Here is a 21,900-nt window from a genome sequence, read left to right on the forward strand (position 1 = left end):
CATTCATTCCAATTCAGCAGTCTCTCGTTGGAGTCTGTTTTTGAAGTTTTTTTGTTGAAGAATTGCCACTTTTAGGTCCGTAATCGATTGACCAGAGAGAGTGAAGTGTTCTCCTACTGGTTTTTGAATGTTCTAATTCTTGACATCTGATTTGTGTCCATTGATTCTTTTACGTAGAGACTGTCCAGTTTGACCAATGTACATGGCAGAGGGGCATTGCTGGCACATGATGGCATATATCACATTGGTAGATGCGCAGGTGAACAAGGCTCTGATAGTGTGGCTGATGTGATGAGGCCCTATGATGGTGTCCCCTGAATAGATATGTGGACACAGTTGGCAACGTGTCTTTCTTTTCACTCTTCTCACAGCCATGCTTCAGATTGTTCATTTCTGTAATATAGCTTGTCATAATGTCTTGGTCTGGCACTCTGAGATTGTTAAAGGCACACTTCAAAGGACTTTTAAATAATCAAGCTTATTCTCCCTTTCCCCTCTTTTTGTGATGAATGGAGAGGGCTTGAAAGGTTTTTCTGGGTTTTGCCCATGAATTTTTGCTGCATATTTTTTAACCAACCGCTTTCGTTTGGGACAGAATGAAAAACACATTTTTCTTTATGCCTAAGGAAATTTACTCAAGGTGGGGGTGGGGGAAAGAAATTCTAGATGTTCAAAATCTTTGCTCATGGCCCCAAAGTTACTAGTCATATTTTTTAATTTGTTACCCAATTAACAAGACCACATAGGCACTCGCTTTTCCTTTTATTTCTCCTTCAGCTGGGAATTGACTGAGCTAGTTTAGTAGAGGATTGATTTTTCCCTCTCTCACCCCAGCTTGATCAAAATTTCAAGAGAACCCACAGGTGTGCTGGCTTGAAGCCAGAGAGAAAACTATGTAATACCGATGCGGAACAGAATGTAAACCGTGTTCAAGGTTGATTAATGTAGCTTGAGTCAATGGAAAGAGAAAGTGGATCTGTGTCACTTTTAAACTGAAAATGTCACTGTCAGAAATGGATATGCTGAGTGCTTCTCAGACACTTTGCACCTGTTGGTAGCCTGGAACTTGAGTCAGAGGTTGACTGGTACCTATGAATTGCAGATTGACTTTAAGGAATGTTGCTTCTCAATATGTGTACAGCATGATATCTATGTATAGTATACTCCCATTTATCTGAAACCTTATTAACTGAACCCCTTCCTTGCCACCTGTGTATTTCATGCTGGGAGACAAAGAAGGGATTCAGATAATGTGGAGGTTAGCATGGTAGAGCAGAGACCAGGAGGAGGAGGAGGATGGTGTCACCAGCCTGCAGCAGCGCAAGGAGCCCTCTTCAGTTCTGCTGTCACTGGAATGAGTGAGCAGGGCAGAGCAGAGATCCCCAACCAGGACTGTAAGGAAGAGGAGGACGAGCCCTCAGCCGCAGGGGAGGCCGCCCAGCTGCTGAATGCCTGAATGGCCCCTGCTCGCTTGATTATCCAAAGTCTGTGTCCCCCATGCAGTTCGGATAATCAGGAATATACTGGATTGGCTAATGAGAATGTCTGGAAATGTGCGTGACTTTAGGCTGAGATTTTCACAGGAGCCCAGGGGAGTTAGGTGTCTGATTCCCATTTAAATTCAATGGGAGTAGAGCACCTGACTCCCTGAGGCTTCTTTGAAAATGGCAGCCTTGAAGAGGACATCATGGACCTGATTGTATTACACACTGTGTAAAAGAGGAGCAACTCCATTGATTTCAAGAGAGTCACACCAGCATGAAACTGGAGTCATGCCAAGGAGAATCAGGCCCAGCAGCTGACACTGCCAGAGTTTAATTATTCCATTTCTGCTCTTTTTCTTAGAGTTTTTTGTTTCTGTTTAAAAGCCTGACACACATTAAATACCAACGCAGGATCTTTACCAATGTTGGAAACTGTTCTTTTTCAAATATAGGGCAAAATCCTATTGTCTGATCTGCACGCTGGATCTCTATGGCTTATATTTGCACTTGATCCTCATGCAAAACTCATTGACCTCAATGGGATTTCCATGCAGTGTTCTAATGTAGAATGTTCAGGCTGCCCATTACAGAGCTGAAATTAACATTTGCTCCAGAATGAGTGAGCATGAAGCATATCACACTATTACCTTGTAGAGTGAGTAATAAGTGTGCTCTTGCTCCCATTAATGTTAATGGGAGTTTTACTATTGACATCTGGGGAAATAATAGTGGGGAAACAGATTTGTCTCCCTCTGTATAAAAGGTTTTCACTGTAATGTAATTACCAGCAAGATGTTGGAGTTATACCAAGACTGAGTTTGACACCTCAGGGCAAATGTACTAGATCCACTGAAGTTAGTGAAGTTATAAAAATTTACACCAGCTGAGGATCTTCCTCCTCATTTTAAAATGCAACACATTTTAAAGTAAAATAGTGGAGGAAGAAGTTTCAGCCTCACCTTGTCTATTATTTCATACTAGTCAATTTGTGTCACAATTGAAGTGTTATTTAAACATAATGGGTCCAGTTCATCCCTGGTTTAACTCCACTGACTTCAACATAGTTACACCAAAGATGAAAGTGGCCTAATGCAAGCTCCGGCTCTGAAAAAAAACAACCAATTTCCTTGGAAAAGTCAACAATTTTGTAATTTAAAATAGCACTTTTAAAGAATGCAGATACATAGAGGGACTGAGAGAATAAAGGGTAGGCTTTGTATAAAGCAGTGCCATAGAAAGCTCTGATGTCTTTGCTCTTTGACGCTTAGAATTTGTCAAAGTAGTTAAGCCTCAAGGTATCATTGACTGAAACATAGAACTCTCATTGGCTGATCTGCTTTTCTCTCTTCCATTTGCAGGTTACTTGGTTTACAGTGCATCTTATGATGACTTTATAAGGAACAAGTGGTCAACCAGGACTGCAGGGGCTACTCATTTACCTATTGAGAACCTGAAGCCAAATACAAGGTAACAATTTGGTCTATTCTTTTTGAACACTGTTGTTAATTTAAAACAATTTTCCCTAGTTGTTAGTCATTTTGGTGGTCTTAGTAGAATTGCACAAATCTGTCAGCAAATCTAGACCAAACAGAACTAATCAAATCAAATTTTAGAAATCATGCATCTACTTATAAGTACATAAGACATCACATTGCCCATGTATGGATGAGCAATACATATTAACTATACTGATATGCTGATCTATATCAGCATAAAAAGACTTGGCCCAGAAATGAATGTGCAAGCTATATACATAATCCAAGCAGCCTGTTCAGGAAAAAAATAAAATAATGAAAGACAGGAGCCTTGCTTGCATCATGCTACACATTGGCTCTATCAGATAAATGGGAGAATGAATTACAAAGTCAAGGGCACCTATGCAAGCTTCAGAATATACATGTGAAATATGGTAGGGTTGTGGGTGAGTGTATATTTCCTCCTTATTCGCTCCTGGCTGCAGTTCAAGGGTTTGTGGTAATCTATAAAGCTCTATGGGAGGGATTTTTAAAAATACCTAAGGGTGCTAGATGCCCAACTTCCACTGAAGCTCACTGGGAGTTGAACATCCAACTCCCTTAGGAAGTTTTGAAAATCTCACCCTATGTGGTTGGGATTTCATTACCTGAAAGACCATCTCTCTGTTTGAGGTGCTTGAGCTCATAGGCCCCAGGTGTAGCCATCTGGGGGCTTGTGGCAGGGTGTTCAACTCTAGAATTCACTTTCCCTGTCTGTTCACAGTACAAGGCCCATATGTTTTCTCTAAGTAGTGACTTTTCTTGAGATGAAATGGTGCAACGGTAACGGCACCAGACTTAAGGTTGTGTTACAGAGTTCACTTTAACAGGAACATTAAACCTGTATTTTGTAAAGATCTCATTGAAATGGCAAAAACCAAAGCATAGACTGTAAACATGGAGCACTATTTGAACATTTCACGGTGGCTTGAAAAAAAATGAATTGATACAGAGAAAATACTAAGCATTCAGAATTACCTACATTGACAGTTTTCCAGTGGCTAGTCTCACTTACTTTGTATCCCTGAAACACCCTGGGACTTGTCCTTTGGCCACATTGTTGCTCTTTGTGTGCTGATTTCTAGAGTATCAGTTAGGCCCGGTCTACACTTAAAAGTTAGGTTGACCTAGGTACGTTTCTCAGTGCTGTTTAAAATGTCATGCCCTGAATGCCATGGTTGGGTCAACCACCCCCCCAGGTTTAGCTGCAGCTAGGTTGACAGAAGAATTCTTCCATTGACCTAGCTACCACCTCTCAAAGATCAACTGCATCCAATGGAAAAAAACTTCTTCTGTTGATATGGAAAGTGTCTACAATGCTACAGCAACGAAGCCGCAGTGCTGCACTGTGCCACTGAAGTGCTTGTCGTGTAGACGGAGCCTTATACATCAGTAGTGTTGGTCTATAGTGCATTTTATAACATTGTAGCCATAATGGAAAAGATATGTTCCCACGCAATCCCACTGAATTTGGTGACAAATCTGTAATGGCACAAATATCATTACTCTCTCCGGGGTTGAGCAGACAGGGGATGGGGAGAGAAGGAGATAGTAATGACTTTCTTATCAAATGCCTTTGTAGTCCAAGGAAAAGTTTTCTGAGCTGTGAAAGAGGAGGCCAGGCATTCAGTTGTCGCTTCTTCTAACTGCTGTTTTAATTCACTGCCTTTATTAATGACTGAAACCAGGAACCAAAACCTAGGAGACCGTTAATGAAGAGCTGTTGAACACTCTCCATCCCCATCCATTATTTGAAATAAGTTGTCAGACTTAGTTATGAGTTTATGCGAGGTCACTGGAGGTCTCTAACTCAACACCTCCAGATTGTATTGACTGCATCACACTGCCTTTCAGAATGATGAAACCAGTTTTGATTATCCTATTTTTAACCACTATAAACCACACTCCTCTCCCAGCACTAGGAATAGACGGCAGGATTTCTGATCACCGGTATTCTACTGCTGATTAGAAAATAGTGTGTAATCCACTTGGGAAAGTGTGTGTCAAGTCCTACTCCAGCTACTGCTCTACTAAAGGGCTAACAATTATTCCTCTAGCTAAACTAGGAAGTGTCTAAACTAGTAATCTAAAATTCATGGGATTCACATCCTGCTCGTAATCTATTTTGGAGGCATAGTATGGTTGTATGTGGTTCAAGCAGCAAGAAGACCTCTTTAAAACAGATTTTATATTATGATCATCTGTAAATTGAATCACCAAAATACACATTTCAATCCCTTTACTTGAGTAATCGACTAGTCAGTGTTCATTATGCAACCCCCACTGAGCCTCATCCATAAAGGATGTAAATCTGTGACAGCTCTCAATTTGAGAGCCTGCCTCTTTAGCACAAGCAGGAAAGAGTGATGCTTTTAGTTCTCGAGGACAATGGTTCAATCTCTGGTGTTGGTCAAGATGGTGGTGGTTATACAGGTAAGTGCCTTAGTTTGGCATCTTTGTAGGTTTAGAGGTATGCTTCATACAGGAAAGGATGGGAGTCCCAGAAGAAAGGGGGGTGCAATAGGCAGGCTTGCTGGTGTAACACAGAGATGCACACCCCGCTGCTGCAGCTGCTCCTGGCTGTATCCAATTGTCAGAAGTCCATGAAAGGCTACAGAGTGTTCTGGGAAGTGAGTGATGAGACACTCCTTCATGGAAGTTCCCTCTGGCTGCCAGGTTATGTCGTCACTGCTCAGCGTGGAGTGGTGCTCTTGGTGCACTTACTGTCAGTAACTTTTAAACAAAGCTAAACTATTGTAGACATAAAGAACATCCCAGCCTCCCACGCTCTTCAGAGGGGTCAGTGTCATCAGGAGCCGCTTCAGTAGCACAGTTTCTCCCTCTGATTCCCAGGCCGGTGCAGCCTTCTGGGGAGTTATCCACTGAAGTTCTCCAACCCTGCACAAAGAACCTAAGAAATCAGCAAACAAAAACTTCACTTGGCAGCAATGAAGGTTGCAGAAGCACACACCATCCACCCAAACCCTTAAAAGAATGCAGATAAGACATTAATGGGAACGACTTGTGCATTCCTTTCGACCTTCGTATTGCCTGAAATACTGTCGATGACCCACAGAGTAAGACATTCACTTCCATCTCCCAAGGCACCAAAAAGCAATATATACCCCATCTTCATAAACCTGAGCTCTAACGCAAAACATTAATAGTGACAAGGCAGCATTACTTCCCACATGCATGGCCAGATGTGCCGATCTGTTGAGAGACTAGATATAAAAAGTCAGTGAGGTGACTGTTAAGGTTTTAGAGCAGTGGTTCCCAAACTTGAACAACCCACAAACCCCTTTCACGAAAATATCAAATCTTGTGACCCCCCCTCCTAAAAATGAATATTTCCAGGGATTTTCTCCCTTACCTGAGCATAAATTATAGAAGCTGTGATCTTGGAAATAATTTGTTTTTTTTTTATGACATGCTTATCACACACTATTTACTATTACATTATAATTTATCATTACATAATGTAATAAAATTAATAATGAAAATGGCAACATTCTTCCAAGATTTCACTTTTGTAGCTCATATCACTTCGATTAAGCCTCCTACATGTTTCATCAAGGAGTACCAGACATGAAACAGCATGAAGGTATTTAAGCAGCCAACTCAAATAAAGAGTTCTTCGCACAAGCATTCGGATCTTGAGAAATCCAGCCTAACAACGCACGACTACAACAAAGCTTAAACTTGTTCTGCCAGGAAGTCATGGTCACGGGGCTCAGGCTGCCGGGCCCCGGCGCCTGGGGTCCCGAGGGACAGCTCTGTCTGCCATTACAGAATTTTTTTCTGAGAACCCCCTGATACATTTTGTGAACCCCCAAGAGTTCATGAACCCCTGTTTGAGAACCACTGTTTTAGAGGGAGGTGAGGCACACATTATGTCAGTGGGTTTCACAGCTGTTTGCTAGACAGAAGTGGAAAGTTGAGGCTAAGGAGTCCTGGGTTCTCGTCCAAGGTTCTGAGGGATGTGTACTCTAGTGGTTACAGACCCTTCTGCCCCGACCCCTGTCAACCCAGACCTCTTCTGCTTCTAGCTCCTCAAGCCTGTCCTTTTCCCAGTCCCCACTACAATCTTCACTCAGCTCCCAGTCTCCAGTCTCCCCACCTTCAGCGCCACATTCTAGTCCCCTCCCAGTTCTTTGTCCCAATACCCCTCTTCCTTCCCACTTGTCTCCATATCCCAGACCTAGTCCTCCAACTTCCTCTGGCTCCTCATTTCATTATGCCCTTATCCTGGCCCCTTGTCCCAGTCTCCCCACTCTCTACCCTCCAGGCCTATCTCCTCACCTCTCTACATTCAAGTCAAGCTGCTTCCTTCTCCTCCACCTCCACACTGCCTGGGCACCGGCAGGGTGAACCCTGAAAGCACCAGAGAGACCATTTTCCTGCTCTCAGTGCCAGTGCCCAGCATCAGAGTGGCTCCTGGATGTCAAGAGCAGCCATTGCAAGGAGAATTTTGCTGAGCTGCTGAAGCTCTGAGCTGGAGCATGCTCTGTATAGATGGAATCTTCAGTGAAGTTAGCTTCCATGTTCTAACACGTCTTTATTGAGCAAGTGTGAACTGAGATCTTCAGAAGCTCATCCCGTGGCCACATTTGGACAGTTTTTCACAAGAACAATAAAAGTCACATCCTAGACACCAGGGCAAGTTCCTTGCCAAATTTCAAGTGCCTGTTCCAATGGTTTGAGGTTCTAGAGATTCTTAGTGAAACAGTTCTATGAATTTTTAACCTAAGCAAAACAGCGTATATTTCTGTAACCCTGTTCTGAGACTTGGCCTCCATTATGCACTTTGCAGAGGAACTTTGTTTTAACAGACGCATCTAGCACCTGTGGGCACAGCAAGTGGATCCTTTTCTATACAAAAAATTGTCTGCCTCAGCCAATATCATTTACATACTCCAAATTCACAAACTGAATTGACTATGTATTTTTTTGTCTTAAAAATATCTCCATAACTGCTGTGTGGGAAGTATCTAATTGAGAAAACATGAACTGGAGGAAGAAATTAGACTGGAACCTGTGTGTTCACAATAGTGTGTGCATTTTATGAGAAATCTCTGAGTAAGTAAGATTTACTGTACACCAATGTTGATATCGGTGCTCAGCATTCCATATGAGAGGCTGTCATGCTGTTCAAACTACGGCCTGTCCAGCATATGAATCCTGGATCAGCTTCAGACCAAGATTTAAAGTTGTTGTCACACCCTGGGTAGCATGCTTGGAAGAACCCCAAACAGCTCAAAATTCTACAGTATCTTAGAAATTTTCAACTTGTTCTAATGTTTTACAAAACAAAAAACCCCAAATATAACCAGCTTTTCTAATGAAGGGCCTGATTCAATGTCCATTGAGGTCAACAGGAGCTTCTCCAATAGAAAAACTCCAATCATCTTCAGTGAGTGCAGGATCAGGCTCCGTGTGACATGAATGAATAAATCTTAAAACTATCTCAGAGGCTCAGCCCACCTGTCTTGATAGCTCCTCTACCCTCGGACTGCCCATCAGCCTTTCACAAAGGATGCTGGGACTCGTCAGTTTTTAGCAGCGTGCTCTCTGCTCCAACTCCCTTTCCGCACTAAAGCACTTTTCTCTGCCTCTGTGACATCTTGCTCAGTGTACCTAGAACTGTGAGCCACTGTGTTTCCGCTCTGCCATGGCAAGAGTGAGCTTTGCCGCAGCTAAGCTATGTGTCAGCTCCCAGACACACCAGCTTGTCTGCCTTGCCAGCAAATTCTTCAGGACTCTGCCTGTTCAAACCTTGCCTTGCAGGTAATGATCAGTGAACCTCAACTCCTGAGTTCCCCAGAGGTGTCCTTTTCAGTATCCAGTCCCTCTTACTGGACACTCACAGAAGTTAGTAAGTTTGCTACCTCCAAAGACACAGAGCACATAGCAGCCTGTTGGCTTTGCTGAAGACTGTCACTTATTTCAATATAACATCAGTGAGATAATTTTGTAATAAAACAAGAAATAAGTTTAAGTGCTTTCAAGTGAGAGTGAAAGAGATATGAAAGGGTACAAACAAAACATACTGACTGCAACTTAACTTTAGTAAGTTACAGTCTTTGTCTGAACAGGTTTCTCACCTACAGGCAGTTCCCAGAGACTTCAGTCCCCAGGGTCGAAGGATCCACCTTTCTCAGATTTCAAGTGCTCTGTCTTCTTGGGTCCACTGAGTGATGGATGACAAAATGGCTTTGTTTCTGCTTCTTTTCCCCAAGGTCCGTTGTCTCTGTTTCTAGAGCCAGGGAGGCTTCCTGGGGGTACAGCTTTCACCCCTCATGGCGTGATCATTAAGTGGATGTCTCCCCCACTTGCTAGTTTGGTGGCTTTGTTTACCTTGTACGTAAACCTGCTTCCATTGTTTCTGGCCTCACCTGGCTCAGTTTACATTGGAAACAGGCAAAAGCAAGTGAAACAACATCCCTTTGTCTGGGGCAGACTGGGCCAAAGACCTTCTGAGATCGTACATATCTCACACGACAGTGTTAATGACACCAGCACGTTACCAGTTTGCATGTGACACCTTACATGACTCCTTTTAGGTACAGGTTATGACAACAGTGAGTTGGAGCAATGTCAGACCCGATGTGAATTAGGATATGCCTCTGTCAGTTGGCATTGAGGGGCTCCCAGGGTCACAGCCTCCAGGTCCTCTATCACCTCCCCTTGTTCCTCTTTTTCCTCAAGGCCCATCTTTCTGATCCCAGACCCCCTGTTACTAATTCCAGCCCTTATTCATACTTCGTCTTTCATAGGAGGAGCTCAAAGTACTTTACAAACATAAATTAAGCCTCACCACCTATGAGGCAGCTAAATATTATCCTCATTTTATGGATGGGTAAACTTAGCCACAGAGGGTTAGATTCACAAAGAATCTAATTTTTAAGGGCCTACAAAACCCCTGGGATTCACAAAGCCTGAGTTTGGCACCTAGGCTCCCAATCCCTGTACGATGAATGGGGGAAGAGAGACACCTGAGAGTGGGATTCACAGAAGCCAGCACGCTTGGAGGCTCCTTGCCTAAACTAGCCAATGGAAGTTGCCAAGCCAAGGGTGTGTGCTAAGCCCTGCCTCTCTCAGAGATAGGGTGGCAGCTCCCCCTGCTTGGGATTCTCAGAAACAAATGCTCTCTTGGGAACTGGCACCCATACTGTATTTATAGGAGGCAGGGTGGGAGGAAGGTGAGAAGATGAAGAAAACTTGCCTCATAGCTTTTTAGCCAAGTGGTTAGGGTACTCACCTGGGAGACGTGAGAACCCCCTGCCTCAGTTCAAGTCCCCTGTCTGTCTGAGGGGGAGAAGAGATTTGAACAGGACTCTGCCACCTCTCAAATGAGTGCTCTAGCCAGCAGGCTGTAGGGTATTCTGATGTGGGGCTCCCTCAGACTCTCTTGCTGAAGCTGTGGGTAACTAATTTAAAAAGTCATTGGGGGAGGGGGACTGTATCACCCACGTTAGTGCACTAATCACCAGGCTGCAGAGTCAGTCCCTTGCTTGCTCTCTCTCTCTGTTGAAGCTGTTGCATTCTGGATAAATAGTGAAAGAATCCCACTGAAGTCATTTGAAAGATCCATTAGCTTCAGTGGGATTCGGATCAGGCCCCAAGCCTTTAACGGCTCCCTTTGCCCTCCTATTTATATGCTGTGTGTATGTGTCTGAGATCACTCCATGTGCTCTAGAAGTATAAAATATAACTGAAACACGAGTGGTGGGTTAGTTTCATAACCCTGCAGAGAGTCATGGTAAGGCATTTCCTTTGGGACTAACGTCAGCAGTTGCCCTTGAACACATCACTTGTTTTGCATTATTCTGTGATGATGTATTTCCATAAGGAAATTAATTTTTACCACGTGTATATTCAAAGTCAAACATGGCCTTGTCTTTCCATCTTGCCTATCCCTGCCAATGCTCCAAGAGGTTCCTTTCACTGCCTTTCCCCCAAATCATTCCATCGCTGGGGAGAGGGGTGGAGCTAGCATGTGTTGATGCTCCCTTGAAATCTGCAGGGGTCCAGGCCTCTCTAGCTACAGGTCCTTTGTCCCCACACTGGTTTTGGGATCCCCTGCACCTCCTGTCTCCCAGCAGAGGCAGATCTGCTCCCCTAGGCCATGCTGCCAGGGCTGCTTGTGCCAGCTGCCGCCCATGAAAGCTCCCATCTAAAGGAAGGTTTCACAGGAAGCTGCAGAGGAGATAATGCAGCCTCCGGCTCCAGTCATGTTTTTGTTGACTTTTCACAAGGTTTGGGGGATGATGGGACATGCTCCCATCCTACTGGTAGAATGGCTAACGAGCACCCCTGCACTCAGGCAGTGCCAGTTAGGTGAACCTGCAGCACATGCTCCACCTGGAGAAAGGGAGCTTAAAAAGGTGAATCTTGCCACAGGAAAGGGAGGAAGTTTGCCCAGGAGGAGAAGAGACTAGGGAGTGTAAGTGAGTGCCAGTAGCAAGCGGTACCAGCCTGGGGTAGTGGCTAGCCTCCCCTCTCCTGTTTTGGAGGCAAACCAACATTTCAAGCCTGATATGAGCAAGAGGCCCTATAAGGCTGCCCCCAGCCAACAATCTGTGGTGGGACCTGGAGAGCACTGCCAGGGACTAGAGGTAATAGGACACAAAAAGGACCCTGAACTCCTGCTGGGAACAGGAATGGAGGCTTCTATAGGGGATCCAGAAGCTAGAAGTTGAAAGAGACTATGGGCATGCCCAGGCTGAGAGTTGGCTGGCTGCATGGTTGAGGAACTGTGCACATCCCCTTTGATGCCATTCCTCCCCTGCCCCCCCCCAACCTCTTCTATTCCCTTCCCACCTGAAGATCTTCAGCCCTGGGGAGGGACCTTTGTGGGAGTCTGGAGAACTAGGAATGGTATTGGGATGTTGGCTGACCCTCTCACCCCCTGCACTGGGGACTAGGGGAATCCACACTGCATTCAATGGGGGCATGATCCAGCCCTTAGTATTTAACCCTTTAAATGTTTGTGTATGGTTATCATGTGTCGTCCTGCCTAGTTACCGCATACATATTGTTGCCCCTTTGAGCAGGTGGCAGCTGAAATGCGGTACCTTGCAGGGCTATTTTTGTGTGAATGAGAAATCAGTGACACAGAGTCAGAATATTTCCTTAGTGTAACTTACAAAAATGTTCCCTAGTCTCGTTTTTTTGTACAGCGGTGGGAACAAGCTGCTCACAGGCAGCTTGATTTTTGCAGAAATCTGTGATAAAGCACTCCATGCCATGACGAAGATTGTAGTCATACTCACAACCTCAGAGATATTCTAGGGTCTGATGGCTATCTCAACAGATGATCATCAATAGAGGGATGGTTCCTGCTGGGGTTTCCTGTGTGGTCTTCCCACTTTTACCCAATGAAGGAACTTCTTTTATATTGTTGTTCTGACCATGCCTAACACCTTATGCATATACGTGAGGATTTCAACCTTCATTTCCTTATCTGTGCTTCCACACCCCATCTGTGCCTTGTTTTTCATAGGTTGTTTCTTAGTTCCCCTTATTCTTATAAAAGAATCCACTCATGTTCTTAAGCATATGGCCTAATAAGGCTAATCTAAAATCTTTCAGGCCTCAGCCTATAGGCCTTGCATCCTAGCCATGCTTTACTTGTATACCTAATACACACTCGTCGCTCCTAAATACTTGTCAGTCTTATACTTCCACAATTCTACAACTTAAATCTGTTTAGCATACATTGATTATATATCAAATGGAATATGAGTTGGCCATAACACTAAATAACAAAACGATAAATGGATGATAAAATGAACTAATAGGCTAGATTGGATAGAAGGCTCTGTAGCCATGTCAAGCTGTATTTTATTTATTATCTATTGTAAATTGACCCTGATCTTAGATGCAATTCTCAAAGGACTTTCCTTAGGACAAAATATTATTTTTCTCTTTCTGACTAAAAATGTTATTTGGTACAAATTTCATGTGGTACTGCAGGTGCTGGTATCCCTATGTTTTTGGCTGCCAAAAACTGCAAGGGGTTGTCATCTAGTTACAGCGCAAATATTTGCAATAAAAAATAATACTACAATGTGAGCACTGTACATTTGGTATTCTGTATTGTAATCAAATTCAATATATTTGAAAATATAGAAAAACATCCAAAATATTTACAATAAATTTAACTTGCTGTTCTATTATTGTTTAACGGTGCGATTAAAACTGAGATTAATCATGACTATTTTTTAATCTAGTTAATTTGTTTTGCATTAATCGCTTGAGTTAATTCTGATTAATTGACAGCCCTATTTAACTCTTTACTAAAGATAAATAGGCTGGAAACCACTCTTTCTGGTTTTACTGTGTGTGTTGGACCAAATTCTGAGCAATGTCAGGGCAGCTTTGTACTGCACCCCAGAACAAAGTTGCTTAAAGCCATCTCGGTGGCCTCTGGGGAGGGATAATTGGCTGGTGTTCTGCCATCAGTTCGGTCCTATCCCAGCCCCTCCCTCTGGTGCAGAAAGTATGACCAGATAGCAGTGGGTGTGGCTGGGGCTGCCCTTTGCTGCTGAAATGGCCTCTGGAACCATTAGCAGGCTGTGTAAATTAAAGCAGCCACTAGGTTCTCATAGTTCTCATTTACCCTGGGAACCAAGCTGGAAGCCCAGGATTAAAGGAACACATATCAAGCTTGTCTTCAGTGCAGTGATAGCCTGAGCTATAACTCATGTTTTCATAGAATATCAGGGTTGGAAGGGACCTCAGGAGGTCATCTAGTCCAACCCCCTGCTCAAAGCAGGACCAATCCCCAATTTTTGCCCCGATCCCTAAATGGCCCCCTCAAGGATTGAACTCACAACCCTGGGTTTAGCAGGCCAATGCTCAAACCACTGAGCTATCCCTCCCCCCCAACCTGACTCCCAATCACCTATCAAAATCTTAAGTGGTGCTTTCAGCTCAAGCTAACTGGCCCCTCGGGATGTGGATTGAAGCTTGAGTGCTGCTGATGCTGGAACTAGTAATGCAGTGAGGATGCAGCAGCTGAATTATGATGACTCATCAACTGTTAATCTAATTGCTCTGTGTAACTCCAGTGCTGTTTCACTTGAGTGGAGTAACTTGAGTGTACTAACTTGAGCTAACTGTTTCAGTAAATACAAGCCCCCTGGGTGCCTTTGTGCCCCTGCCCCCACCCTCTCAGCTGTGCTGAACACTCCGTGGCCCCAGTCAGGAAGTGGGGCCTATATTTAAATCACTGGCAAATATTTCCACAATAAAAGGCTTGCGTTAGGAATGAAGAGAAAGCACAGATTTCCTGAATTCCAGCCTTTCATGTGGCTTTCTTTGCCACAGTGGGTATTGCAGTTGTGGGCATCATGTAGCCATTAACTACATTCAGAACAGTTTGCAGATTACAAGAGTGGACCAAAAATTGTTGGTTTCTGACCTCAGCGAAAGGAAAGAGACAAATGCAGCAGAGATATAGGACAGATCCTCCTCTGGTGCAAACTGTCATAGATAGCTCCACAGTGGAGCTGTGAGAATTTATACCAGCTGAGGATCTGCCCATGGAGTAGAGAAACCCTTGAAGTCTCCAACATGGATGCAGCATGCTGATGTGAGGATAACTGAGAACATGTCAACTTTTGTTAAACTTACACCTTCCCTTCTTGCTTATAAGGACAGAAACATGCTTCATACCATAAGCATGACTAGTGGAGGGGAGAATTGGCATCTGATACACTTTAAATTATCATGAAGGGCTAATGTTAGGCTGAAGAAGGCTTTTTAATCAAGTAATGATTTCTCTTCTTCTCAGCCCCATTCATCTTCCTCCTTCTGCTTGTGGGAATGCTCACAGATTTCAAAATATGTAACCAGAGATCACATGTGTGATGCATGGTGATACAGAGTATTGGTACGCTCACAATTCCTTCATCCTCATGAGTTTGCTATTTCTTTCCAGTTTTGGGGGTAGGGATACGATGGGATTCTCTTTCCTTACAAGTCCAGTCGGAGGGTGTTTATTGGAAGAGAGGTGTGTGTGGGCAGGGCTGCTGTACATAAATGAGAGAAGTGTTGTGGGAAAGAGGACAAGGAAACAAATGTTCTTTGGAATCACACCCAGGCTGCATTCTGAATTTACTATGTAACCCTTTCTATCGTGCAGGCAGTGGAAAAATGGGGAAATTACCCAGCTCTCCTCTGCTGGGGATTCCTGAGTATGGGGGCATCTCCAAGGAGTGTAGCAATGGTATAGCCAATTCCTGTGCCATATCCCTTACCAGCCCCAATAAAGGCTGTGCTTGGGGTGGAGAAGGTGTGTAACCAAAGTGCACTGAGTTCCCTTGAAAGCTGTTGTCAGATGTCATAGGTTATAATCCAAAGGTGGATCTTGACTGCAGCAGGAATCTGGCCCCCTTTTTCCATTTCTGTCCATAAATAAGACAATAAATGTTGTGAATCAAGAGTAAAACGTGGGTTAATTTTGTGTAAGTGCCCCATACTGCCTGTCCTTCTCTGCCAACGCACTCTAAAGGAAATCATCATGGTCCAGCTGCATGACCTCTTTTATTATAATGTCGCTACATTTTGACCATCTGCACTTTCCTGTGCCACAAGATGTATCTGTTACTCCAAGGCTTTTATATATGTTAGGGCATAAATTGACATTCCTCTAAGCAGCCAATCGGACCAGAAGAGTTAGCTAAACAGTTATGAAATGGTCATCCCTGATGAGTTGGCGGGGTCTATGGAAACCAGGCTTTGGGTCTGGTAAAGGAGAAACTCTCTTCACTTTTTCAAAACATTAAGTCTCTTGCCCTGCTCCTTGCAAAGGCAGACCTTAATATAAGCCCATCTAAACTGAAGCAAACTGATCACTGTGGTCAGACTGAAAGACAATGGGATTCACTTCCTCAGCAGGAGGCTAGCAGAGGGAGAGTTCTGAGGTAAAACAAGCCAGTTATCTTTGGTGTGTATCCCAAAGAATCTTCTTGTTAACCCTCCCTAAAATCCTTTGGATGGCCCAATGTGTGATAAACATCAAAACTGGTTACTTTCAAGGAGGGTGGGAGGTTAACAACCCACCCCCAAAGGCCAAGGTCAGTTATATTTGTTAAAGTGTTCAGCCCACGCTGGATAGTTCCACTGTTGTTGTGAGCCTCGTAGTCCCTGCAAGGGGAACTCCCTTCCTTCTTGCCTCCTCCACTACGTGCTAATAGAGGGATGTACCATACAGTCCCCACAACCCAACTCCCACTCCCCCCCGCCCAGGGAAATTAAAGAACAAGTTTAGAGGTGAGGAGAGGGGGAGTGTCTCTTAGGGAAGAGGAGGGAGAGAAGGGCACAGAAGGTGAGCATGGGTTTGTCAAGGATGAGAAGAGGAGCTGGGGAACTGGAAAGTACAGAGGATCATAGTAGGATGGAAGCCTAGAGGAAGGTATTTAGCAAGGTTGGGGAGGGGGGAAGAGATCAACACAGACTGCCAGTTTCCACCAAAGATAATTGATTCACAGGTTCCTATGGATTTTCTCCCATGCTGACCTCTCTTGGCTCTGCTGTCACCACTTTGGAAAGTAGGGGTAGAATTCTGTTTTCATAGTGAGTTAGCCTTTTTCTTCTTGTATGTAGCCGTGACCGGCAGTCAGAGCATGTGACGCAGTGCTTTTGTAAGATTTCACAAGCTAAGGAGCGTTTGGCCTACTGCTTGAATGGGAGATTATCGAGGGAAATAATCCAGGGGTTTGGTGGCATTCTTCCCTCAGAGCAAGTACTGACCCAGTTATGTTGGTCACAGATGGTTTTAAGAGGCACTGTGCTTCTGGAGATACTTGCTACTTTTGGATACTTTTGGATGAGATGCAAAATCAAGAGCCAAACACTTATGGTCATTAAAGATGCCGGTTGGTGGTTGTTGTTTGTGGTGGTTTTTTTTTTTTTTTTTTTTTGCAAGAGTGGAACAAAGCAAGCAGCAAGGAAAGAAGAAGCTTAACATACACATTTATGAAAATCATGCATTTTAAGCTAGAATTTTTGCCTAGTAACTGACTTAAATTGCCTCCTGCTTTTTGCAATACTGTTTCTGAAGAGCAGACATTCAGTTTCATTTCAGCAACAGAAACTTAGCATTTGCAAACATCAGGTCTTGTAGTTCTGGCAGTTGCAGCCCTGTGATTAGCATCCTGTATAAGTGCCTGACAGCATTGCCGTAACAAACCCCAACCTCAGAGTACAGGATGTGGGGTTCCCCACTTCCACTGAATAGGTGGTTACGGGCGGGACCCAGCCAAAAATCTGATGGGTCTACATGCTTCAGCAATGACGTTTGCCTCAGCAATGACTCTGGCCCACAGAGTGCCCCCAGATTTGTGGCAGTGTGGAGGCACTGGCTTGCACTGGAGTTGCACTGCTCCCAATGTTGGGGAGTCCACGGAAAAGGAAAAGCATCCCAAAAGGAGAGCTAGTCAAACAATGGTAAGTGTGTTCCATGAAAACGTTTGAAACATTTTAGTTTTTGCAAAACTTTTCATGAAATATTTGAAAATTTCTTATTAATTTAAAAAAATGTTTTTTGATTTCCTCCTCCCCCTTCTGTCTCTTTTTAACTCCTTCTCCTTTTTCTAGTGGCAGAATGGATAAAAAGGAAAAAAAGGGAGAGACAGTGGGGAGAAAACAAAGAACCATAAAACTGAAAAGGAAAAAGGGCCGTCGGTTGTTTTTTTTAACCAAAACATTGTAAAAATTTTTAATGAAATGAAAAATGTTTAAGCATGTGCTTAATTTTAAGCAGCTGAATAGTCCAGTCTCTATCCAGCAAAGCATTTGAATTTTACTGGGACTTCTCACTTAAAGTTAAGCACTTTCTTAAGTACTTTGCTGAATCAGGGCTTTGATAACAAACTAATAACTCAACATATGTAACTTTTCTCGGATTATTCAAATACTGCTCGTCTAGAAATGCTACCATTTCTAAAGAAATGTAAAAATTCATAATTTTATCTCAGATATGCTAGTTTAAATCAAGAGTTAATGCCATTGACCTCATTGGAGTTAGTCTGGATTTACATTGCTGTAACTGAGATCAGAACATATCTTGTGACTTTTCTATCTTTTATTCCATTCCTCTTGGCAAGTGCTCCCTTCAAACATACTGTTTGATGTGAACTGGCTATAATTAGCCTGGATTATTTATTTTTATTCAACAAACATGGATATTTTCACTAATGTGAAAATGTAGGTCACAAAGGAATATGTGCTCAACTGGTATAAATTGATATGGCTCCATTAAACTCACTGGTGCCTTTTGCCCAGTGGCACTGCACCAGTTTACATTAGCTGCAGTTCTGGCCCCGTCTTTGTAGTCTTTATAGCTGAGTTGTTACCAGGGAATCAATACTACTTTTAATGCTTGCTCAATTCCTCTTTTTATTGTAGATACTATTTTAAAGTCCAAGCAAAGAATCCCTATGGTTATGGGCCTATTAGCTCTTCAATCACATTTGTCACAGAATCTGGTATGTGTTGCTTATTTCTTTATTTAAAGTTGAGATTTTAGTAACTGGTATGGTAGGGCCAGGGCCAAAGCCATGGTGATGACTATGATGTTGAACTTTTCTGCTTAAAGATTCTCAGGTAAACCATTTGTTTTCAAGAAAATCAAGAAAGTGTAACTACTCTTTCATGTCACTGAAGTGATCGGAAGTTTTAATGAAACTGAAGTTAACTTTAGGGGGAATGGAAAGTTAAATTTAAAATAGAAAAGATAGCTAATACTCAGTGGTGTGGAGGCAATAGGAAGTTTAATACATCTTTGATAGATTGTCCAGACACTTAATAAACTAGCTTTCTAATTGTGAACAGCTGAAGGGATGGAAGTACTCATTTCAAACAATTGTTCCACCCAACAGGCAAATTTCAGTTCTCTTTTCCTTCTTTAATGAAATCTGCTCCAATTTTTTAATGCCAATAGAATGTTGGAGGATAATATACTCTATAAAAATAGTATCCTCAATGGGCTATTTTTATCCACTTTTATTTCTTCTACTGAGCTGCAGGCCAGTCATATTATTGACTAACAAGGGGCCAAATTCTGCAAAGTTTATTTGAGCAAAATGTCCATTGGCATCAAGGGTCACCGGTTTTGGCCCTATGACAACATGGGTATACATTGCTTCTGTGTGTGCCCATTTAACTTGATCCTACAGTCTTTGCCTCAGAACTTCCATTAAAATCAATGGAAGTTCTGTTTATAGAAACAAAACAAACTAAAACTGCATAATAAAGTAAATGGTCTTATGAAATGAATTCAGATATTTTAAAGGCATGTTGCATGGTCAGCTGTAAATTAAGCCGAATTTTTAGCATTGACTTCAATGGGACAGTAAAGAGCTCCACAGCTTTTCGTAAGTGCTTTGCAGAATGCACTGAGAAAGAAAGTAACCTGCTGTTCTGTTTCATCAAATAATGAAAGTTCCCTGGAATTTTGCCAAACAATAGATAACCATGTACCTTGGCTTCAAGCAGCTTCCTCTGAAGAAAGGCCAATTCAAGAGACAATATAAATCACAATGATGGATACAAAGAATTGCTCCTGTTGTTTTATCTAACTGCTAAGACCTAGATGCACAAAGGGACATAAGCATGGTAACGCTCAGCATTGTGACACCTAATTTTTAGGCACTGTGGAAAAACTGCAGGAACAGAACTGAGTTGGGAGCATAGGCTCTCTGTGCAGTGAATGGGGAAAGATAAGCACCTTAGACTGTGATCCACTAAAGCCAGCACTCTAAGTGTCAAGTTGCCTCTGCTAGCAAATAGGAAATGCCAATAAGAGGGGGTATGTGGTAAGCCTGCCTCTCTTAGCCCTGGTCTACACTGGCGGGGGGGTCGACCTAAGATACGCAACTTCAGCTATGCGAATAGCATAGCTGAAGTCAGCATATCTTAGGTCGACTTACCTGGCCGTGAGGACGGCGGCGAGTTGACCGCTGCCGCTCCCCCATCGACTCCGCTTCCGCCTCTTGCGAGCTGGAGTTCCGGAGTTGATGGGGAGCGCATTCGGGGATCGATTTATCGTGTCTAGACGAGCGTGATAAATCGATCCCCGATAGATAGATAGATCGATCACTACCCGCCGTTCCGGTGGGTAGCGAAGACCTGCCCACAGAGATACAGGTGCCTAAGTCTGGGCTTCAGGGTGGTGCCTATCACTGCTTTTGGCTCTCAGTTCTGTACCCTCTCCAGGAGAGCATTCACCCAGGATGTGAGAGACCCAGGATCCAGGGCTCTGCTCCCATGACTCTTTTTTAATGAGCCAGAGTGGAACAGTTTCAACAGGAGAGACTAGGGAGCCCCCCAGGAGACTGTCCCGTAGCCTGAGGGTTAGAGTAAGCATCTGAGAGGCGGCAGATCCCTCTCCCCCTCAGGCAGAGAAGGGACTTGAACCAGGGGTCTCCCACATACCAACTGAGTGCCCTAACCACTGGGCTAAAAGTTATAAGGGACGTGTTCTCCTCCCCTGGCTTTTCTGTATGAGCTCGCCTGCAGGGCTCAATCCACTAAGCGTGCTCAGGTTGGGCCCTGCAGGCAAGTTAGGCTGCCAATTGCTGTCTTCCCCCAATTCATGCATCACTCCGAGCCTTAGGCAGGAGATAGGCATCCAGATGCCTAGAGCAGGGGCGGGCAAAGTTTTTGGCCTGAGGGCCACATCAGGTTTCCAAAATTGTATGGAGGGCCGGTTAGGGGAGGCCATGCCTCCCCAAACGGCCAGGCGTGGCCTGGCCCCTGCCCCCTATCTGACCCCCCCTGCTTCTCGCCCCCTGATGGCCCCCCTGGGACTCCTGCCTCATCCACCCCGCCCTGCTCCCTGTCCCCTGACTGCCCCCAGACCTCCCACTCCTGACTGCCCCCACCACCCCATCCAGCTCCTTCTCTCATCCCTGACTGCCCCCCTGGGACCCCTGCCCCATCCAACCACCCCTTCTCACTGTCTCATGACCACCCCTGGAACCCCTGCCCCTCACTGCCCCCCACCACACAATTCAACCCCTCCTCTTCCTGACTGCCCCCCCGGGATCCCTGCCCCCATTCAACACCCCTGTTCCCCGCCTCTGACCACCCCAACCCCTATCCACACCCCCACCCCCGGACCACCACCCCGAACTCCCCTGCCCTCTATCCAACCCGCCCTGCCCCCTGTCCCTTTACCGCGCTGCCTGGAGCACCGGTGGCTGGTGGTGCTGCAGCCGCGCCGCCGCGCAGCACAGAGCGGCGGGTCAGGCCGTGGCTCTGCAGCTGCGCTGCCCCAGGAGCTCGCAGCCCCGACGCCCAGAGCATTGCGCCGGTGGCGCAGTGAGCGGAGGCTGCGCGGGATGGGGAACAGCGGGGGAGGGGCCAGGGGCTAGCCTCCCGGGCCAGGAGCTCAGGGGCCGGGTTGGAGGGTCCCGCAGGCCGTAGTTTGCCCAGTGCACATACCCAGAGGCAGAAATGAAGGTGCGTAGGAACCTTTGAGGGCGAAAACTCAGGTTCCTAGCGGGGTTTAACTACCTACAGGGTTGGAAGGGTGGGGGCATGTGCATCACAATGGTCCCAAAATTGGTACTTAGGCACCTACATGAGGGATTTAGCAAAATGACCTGCCTATATAGATGGCTGGTGCTGACTGGTCTATGAGGTAGAATATTGAGAAGAAAAACACCGTATGCCTTTAAAAGATTGCATGATTAAACTGGTTTCTGATTGGCTGAAGTAAAGAAGTCTGTTTTTAAAAGCTAACTGAACGGAGGATATTTTTTACTAATTTTAACAAAAAAAATTGTTGCAGTTTAAACATCTTTCAGAATAAATGGTATAATCCAAGTGCAGGTGCATGCCATCAAATGTGAAAAACATTGGTATAACTTAACACCATTTGTTTTGAA

The 21,900-nt window shown here is 44.4% G+C and overlaps 1 protein-coding gene across 1 annotated transcript in view; it reads left to right on the forward strand.

Moving 5' to 3' along the window:
• FNDC1 (fibronectin type III domain containing 1) overlaps window positions 1–21,900 on the forward strand; it is a 126,841-nt gene that overhangs the window by 95,416 nt on the left and 9,525 nt on the right. The window contains exons 15-16 of the mRNA XM_073337819.2: window positions 2,843–2,951; window positions 18,416–18,495. Coding sequence (XP_073193920.1) covers window positions 2,843–2,951; window positions 18,416–18,495 — 189 coding nt within the window. The remainder of the gene's footprint in view (window positions 1–2,842; window positions 2,952–18,415; window positions 18,496–21,900) is intronic.

This window comes from Lepidochelys kempii, chromosome 3, assembly GCF_965140285.1.
Source record: "Lepidochelys kempii isolate rLepKem1 chromosome 3, rLepKem1.hap1, whole genome shotgun sequence".
NCBI classification, from domain to species: Eukaryota; Metazoa; Chordata; order Testudines; family Cheloniidae; genus Lepidochelys; species Lepidochelys kempii.